Genomic DNA, 7,233 nt, shown 5'->3' on the forward strand with positions numbered 1-7,233 from the left:
ATTTTTGGGTTCAATTTCGAGCCGGTAGATCTACCTACGTATATTCCCAGTGAACAGCGACGAGCGAGCTGACTGATTTTACCGAGCAATAAAAATACCTAACGTAGCTTTACGGTGACATTTTAGGGTAACCGTGTTAGAAGTTACGGTAATGCGAAGTGCTAGCAAATTGAAAGTTCAAAGTAAAAACGCGCACCGCACTCCGCGGCACTCTACGTCTGCTTTCTGATAAACCTGTAACATAAAAGTAAATGCATTTTCGAAATAAATTTTGCAGCGTATGGTGTACCTGCATACGTAGCAATGTCGATACGCAGTAAAATTACACCGTACATCAGAGATATTCCGTATGTCTTTTGTGAAATGTTGTAATTCCTTGCAGATTGTTATTTACAATACCAACAATGTTTGTTAAGTATTTCATGTAGTTAAAAGCAAAATCTGATTTTGTAGAAATTACTGTTCCCATCTACCAGTCGTAGTTTACAATGTAGGAAGGATGGGTACCCGGTTTACATGCGGTACCCGGCGGATCTGTCACTTTTTTTAGGATCCGGTCGGGTACCGGATAGTGACGCATGTACACGGCAGTGCTGATGCTCAAATTCTGTTTGTCTGCATCTCTTTCTGTTACACATTAATTGGTGTAATGTTATTTCTTTTTCTTTATTAGTGTCCGCTGCAATTCCTACCTGGCATCTCTCTTGTATGTTTACGATATTCCATACAACTGCTCTAGTCTTGTTAGCATCTCTTTCTGTTACACATTAATTGGTGTAATGTTATTCCTTTTTCTTTATTAGTGTCCGCTGCAATTCCTACCTGGCATCTCTCTTGTATGTTTACGATATTCCCTATAACGTCTGTCGTCAGTAAATATAGGCGTTCTGTCATCAACCGCTCTAGTCTAGCTAGTAAGTTGAAAGAAGAAAGTACATGCGACAGTTTTATTGCGAACTATGCCAACTTTGAACGTTCTAACTATAGACTTACTATCTTCAGCCATTATTTCAGTGTACTTCTCGTCTCTGATTCTGTAAGCATCTTCTCTTTCTGAAACAGCTACAGGCATTTTGTTTATTCTTTTCAGATTTGGCAGCAGCACCAGGAGAGGGATTCTAATACAGGGAAAGTAATTATGGTGAGTGACATTAATATTTATTTAATTTTTGATAGGGCAGAATTGAATTGGTAACCGGTCAGTCAGTACATTTAATCAATCATGTTTAATATTTATATTATTTCCTAATATATATTCAAAAAATATGTGTAATAGCATCTCAGTAGCAACCCCTTTTAAGTAGAAGGGGGAGACAATTCGTCTCTCCAGGAAACCTATTCGCCCATCTGTTTATGTACCTGCTACTTTTGGGTACCAATTCGACCCTGCCCTAATGGTAACAAGAAGATTGATCGGAAAGGTGAAAGCACCGTATGGGGTTGTTTATAATGATTGTTTTATTTTATATATTTCATATCCCACAAGAAGCACTTTTTGAGCAGTTTAATTAATAAAGAAAGTAACGTTCCCAACCATGAACGCCCTGTATACTATTATCAACAAATGATTTTCTAAATCATCATTATATATTCGTAATCTCAAGTAATTGGTTAAATAGTTTTGAATTACATTTTGACTTTTTGGAATATACTTTTTATTGTAGCACTGTAGAATTAAATATTAATGTGAAAATTCATTTTCAATCTTTAACCACTATAAATTACTTCAAGTTAATGAGAAAAAATTCGCTAATTTTAGTTATCAGAGCATTGGTGCATAAAGCCAAAAGTCCGGGGTTCAATTCCCGGCGCGGATGTAACAATAGAAACAATTTTTCCCCCATTAACTTGAGGTAATTTATACCTAGTGGTTAATAATTGAAGATGAATTTTCACATTAATATTTGATACTATTAAGTGCCAAAGTGTTTCATACAGTAGAATTACTTACAAAAATAAGAAAGTAAAAAGAGAGCAGCTATTTTAGCGTAACTTATCGTACTCTGTTTTGTTACTTGAGCAAACCTTTTACTCAACAACTAATTTATTAGTCTGGAGTCAATGCATAAATCTTTCTATCTGTAAAAAGTCTTGACAAAATTAATTAGTCCAGTGAAAGGAGTAGAAACAACGGAGATAACGACTTAATTGGAAATATTACAAACCTCCCCACATTTTGTTAAATCGTGGGCGGTATAGATAGACAAAAAGGGAACAACGAACGAAACACTGAATAAGAGTAAGACCCTGTTTAATTGGATTATTGATAACAGTTGGTACACGCCTTTTTCATTTGTTAAATCACGATCCCAATTAATTAATTCCGCCTCGTATCAAATGGTCTTTTAATTTGCAATTAAAATTAATCTCTGGCTCGTTAAAAACCGTTTTCTTTTTTGGTACCACGGGAAATATATGCTAATGTTATGCCAAGATTCAATCTCGCTTATGTATTACATATATACATGTACCTATTGGTTAATTAATGTTCCTATCATTCAAATTATTCCCAATTAAAATTTTATTGTTAGAAACTCCTGGTCTATTAGTCTTTTGTTTTTTATATATATATATAATTTTTTTGTTTCCAAATATTTTCCGTATTTTCATTTTTAACTTTTGGAACTTACTTTTTTATTAAAAAGTTTTAAAAAACTACTATGCGCTGTACTCTAGTGGTTTGACTGTGAATGAATTTGTGCATCGATCAGATCCGGTGCAGTTCGCTACTTCAGTCGTCTCTATCCTTTAGTATATTCCTCGACCTTCTGCCACTAAACTACAGATGTCGCCACCTTTACTAATTCCGAAATATTTGTAAATTTTAAAAGTTCCATTTCAATTTTATCATCTCCCTACTACTCATAATTGTTTTTGAAAACATTCAAAACTAAAATCTAGTAGAAATACGAAGTATTCATAAGAATAAGGAGTTAAGCCCAAAAATACCTTTTATTGTTGCAAAATTTAAATTAAAAAGACAATAACGATACCAACAGAAAAAATACCAGATGATTTATGTATTTGATATTCATACCTGACAGGATCCGTAGGTCCTTGGTCTTCCCCGAACATTTCTTCTCCTGGTTCTTCCCCGGCCATTTTGTTCTCTAATCGTAATTACATGAAATTTATTTTTAAAGGATATTGCTCTAGATTTTATTATTTAAACATCTATTTCGTAGAAAGTACAGAAAAAAATAATTATGAAATATTACCTTCCCCAGCTACAGGATTTGCGATAACGATTAAAGTTTCCAATTTTGGAAGGCATTGCAGTTTGCGAAATTCCCTGAACTTCGTAATTCTGTTCTGTCTCAAATTTAAGTACTCCAAATTAACAAGATGTTCAGTAAAACCGTTCAGTTTTTTTATTTGATTGTCTCTTAAATGAAGTATCTTCAAATTCGTTAAATAGCATACATCAATTGATATTATTTTGCTAATCCTATTTTCTGCCTGAAATAGAAATTTTATTAATAATAATTTAACTTGGAAAACATTTCCTGAATCCGAAAATAGATAAAGTTGTTGTGTCCAGGAGGAGAATGGTTTGACAGCAATGGGTACAATTACCCCCATTGACTTACGACCACAGCACTTGATGTTTGAGCAATTTAATGAATCGTTATGTTAGATGCTCTTGATTAAATTAAATTTTGAGACATATTTTGTTGGTCGATCCAATGAACTGGTTTCTACCATGCCCGTAAAAACGACCTAGTAAATGCAAATTTTGACCGATGACAACTCAAAGTTTTTGTTTAGAATTAATTTTCTAGAAGATAGTTAACAACCCCCCCTTCCCCTCTTAAACGAAATCCTATATTCGCTCCTCATTGTGTCTAATCAAATTAAGTTTCTTCTGTTTCTATTGCTTCTTACCATGTAAAGCTTTTCGATGCTCGTCGGGAAGGAACCACTAAAGTCAGGTAAAAAATTCCCCCTTAGTTCCAATTGTTTAAGTTCGGGAAGTCCTTCCGATACAAACTGTACATTATAGACCTGATTATCTGTAACGTTATACAGTACTTTCATTATAACTAACTATTATAAAGGACTAGGGATCAATAATACAACTTTTTTGGGACTGGTTTGTGTTATTGTTCGCATAACTGTATACATTACGCGTTAGAAATTTGAGAAGCAATAATGTAATGCCTATAGTACCTATATATCGTGAGACCCCCATATTATTTTGTTGTATTAAAAATAATACAATGTGGATGTAACATGTCATGCACTGAACTTACAAATCTTTCCGATAAATCTAACGCGTTATATATTTGGTTAATTTAAATTTGACCACAGGAAAACCATCACAAGGGACTTTTCATAATTATATTCCAGTTTAAAATAAAAAATGTTAGTTATATGCCCATCTATATATAAACATAGTGTACCTAAAGTAAAATTTCTGTAACTCAAGCAGTTATGTTCAAGTTAGACAAAAATTCGAATTAAGGAAAATTTTTGCTTTACTGTAAAATTTTTTCCTTTTTAATGGACGAATCAAAGCCAAACTAGGCCTGTTTGAGTTTAATTCTTCTATTAAATATATGTATATTAGGAAAATAATGTAGAATATAATTTTTCCATTTTTATTTGGAATGTACATCGGGTCTACGTATATTTTTGTTACTAAGACCATCTTTAATAACCCTTCAAGTCTTAAATCACGATATCAAACGTCAAACATTACAAGTACTTCGTTTGTGTTGACTTTTCCTACCGTAGTCTTATGATCCTAATCTAACCGCCCATTTTACTGTTTTCCCTAATATAATATTGAATATCGCAATGAAAATTTATAGTGGTACCTGATCGTCCACTTCAAAAGCTTGAGCCATTGCTTTTTAACGCTGTAGCTGATTTTTCCGAAGAAAATTAATAAAATTTCGAATTAAAGAAGAAACTTATAATGCAAAACTTGCACTTGAATCTAGTTAGAGAAATAGAGAAATTGAAATTAAAGACAAATTACAAATAAAACAAATGCACATTCTTATTTGTTGATGTAAAGAAATTATAAAACACACGGTCGTCCAGATTGTAGTTATGATTTAAAAAACTTATTCCTAACGATCGTCATACGTATATGGTTAGGGACCGAGGCCTCGTTCACCGAATTAATTATTCCGAATTAATTAAAATCTCAAATACCTACTATCATGAGACAGAATGTTAGGCGCTCGGAATCCCAATTCGTGTTTCTAAAGATTATGTTATCGTGGCAAACAGTGAACAAATATTAATATCTTAATGAGAAAAATGTCAGTGTTACTATATAGGGCGTCTCATATTTATTAAGTTTAAGAACTATGAAGTAATTGATATTTATATATAGATACGTATACTACTTATCAGTTACATATACAGTGTAAACTCTATATAACGACACTTAACGGACTGAACATTTTTCGGAGAGAAATAAAAGATATTATTTTACTATTCTATAATGATATGCATTTACTAATATAGTACACATTTTGCACACGAACATTATTATTCATACATTGCGTATAGCCTGTTATCTTCGTCTGATGTTTTTTGCTGCTCCAATATTTTAATTGTATTTTGTTACGCATCTTACTCATATCTTGAGATACTGCTGGATCAATTTGATTATATAAAAAGTATTTTTTTAATAGTTTCGCTGCATCAAGTGCTTGTTTGATNAGAAAAAGAACGATGAATTGTAATATCAATATACATAAAAAGGGTTAGAAAAATGAGCGAAAATGTTATCATTAATCATTTGGGTCACTATAGCCGGATATGATTTCTTGAGAATCAGTCGTAATAAACGATATGTCATTTTAAACGGAGTCATTATATCCAAACTTTCCTAGAGTAAATTTAATATGAAAACCAAACACTGCAATTACTTCATATTAAGCGATTGGTCAATATAGGCGGAGTAATAATAAACTAATTCTACTGTATTTCACCGTTGTCAGGGTACCATTCTGATAATTCTTAAAGGGTTTATAGAAGGTTGAATATTTATTAAAATGCACTGTTACCAATCGATAAAAAATGAATCGAAAAAAATGTAAATTTGACGCCTTTTTCGATAGGTCCTGGGCTGTTGACATATTTCCCACAACTATTCCATGCATACATCCATTTATTGAACATGCAGTAAAAATTTTAAGTAGCAATAAAAAAAGGGTAACACTCTTTGAAACAAGAGCGTAGCCTGAAGGCACAACTGGACTAAAAATTTTGCAAAAACTGCCTCTTCTTTCATGCAAACATACAAAAAAACCATTGTTATACGTTTGAATAATTCTTGATTTATATATGATTAAAAATTTAAATTTAAATTATCCATTACCTAACTAAACATTAGGGTTAGATTCACCGATATAAATTTCTTGGCACAATTTTAAAATAAAATATATGTATGGAAAATTTACAACCCTTATTACTCATTTTTATTTTTAATTATAATTGTCAGAGACCTTTTTATTTTTATTCTAAAATTTTGAAAGCGTTGTTATCTTTGGAAAATTGTTAAAGTGGAAAGGAAATCGACTACGCCATTGGTAAAATAATAATTGTAAAGCTATAATAAATCCCTTAACCCTTTCAATTCGTAAAGTCTCAAAATGAATTAATTCACATCTGCATTTCGAGGGTTCAACAGTTCTTGTCACTATTAGACCAGACGCACACACGAAACTATTATATTATACGATTGTGCTTGTATTTCGAAAAGCAGCCAGTGCCTCGAACCAACGTAAACCCATCATTTATCATATGTTGAGAAAAAAAATCTGTGAGAATTGTAAAAAAGCTTAAAAACATATTCACCGTGATCAATCATTAAGTGACAGGATAGAAATCGTGAACCGATCTCGACTAATGGAATGGTATTGGAACCGATAGATAAATACGGATATTTAATTAAGATTTTCATTTTAAGGGTTGGGTCGTTGTTTTAAAGACAAAACAAAAAAGGATGATCTTTAATATCGGGTTAATTAAAAAACAAAGGAATTTTATGTAAGACCCAAGAAAAGAATATAATTATTAGTATATGTAAAACTAATGTCCAAATTGTAAGTTAATTATTATAAACAATTTCTCATATCTATTCTAAACCACACCTGGGCAAAGCTCTCACCAAAAAAGCTCTCAGACTTAAGTCCAAAGCTCTTACGTAACACGGTTTAACTGTTACAACCCCAATTATATTTAATTTGTTCTTTTTCTAATCAAATGGCT

At 32.0% G+C, this 7,233-nt stretch overlaps 1 protein-coding gene across 1 annotated transcript in view; it reads right to left on the bottom strand.

Moving 5' to 3' along the window:
• Nucleotides 1-469: 469 nt before the first annotated feature.
• LOC108744054 (leucine-rich repeat-containing protein 23-like) overlaps nt 470-7,233 on the bottom strand; it is a 22,452-nt gene continuing 15,688 nt past the window's right edge. The window contains exons 4-8 of the mRNA XM_018479655.1: nt 3,886-4,047; nt 3,219-3,459; nt 3,038-3,110; nt 994-1,118; nt 470-615 (exon numbers count right to left, since the gene is read on the bottom strand). Coding sequence (XP_018335157.1) covers nt 470-615; nt 994-1,118; nt 3,038-3,110; nt 3,219-3,459; nt 3,886-4,047 — 747 coding nt within the window. The remainder of the gene's footprint in view (nt 616-993; nt 1,119-3,037; nt 3,111-3,218; nt 3,460-3,885; nt 4,048-7,233) is intronic.

The sequence above is a fragment of the Agrilus planipennis genome, unplaced genomic scaffold, assembly GCF_000699045.2.
Source record: "Agrilus planipennis isolate EAB-ADULT unplaced genomic scaffold, Apla_2.0 scaffold6, whole genome shotgun sequence".
Lineage (NCBI taxonomy): Eukaryota > Metazoa > Arthropoda > Insecta > Coleoptera > Buprestidae > Agrilus > Agrilus planipennis.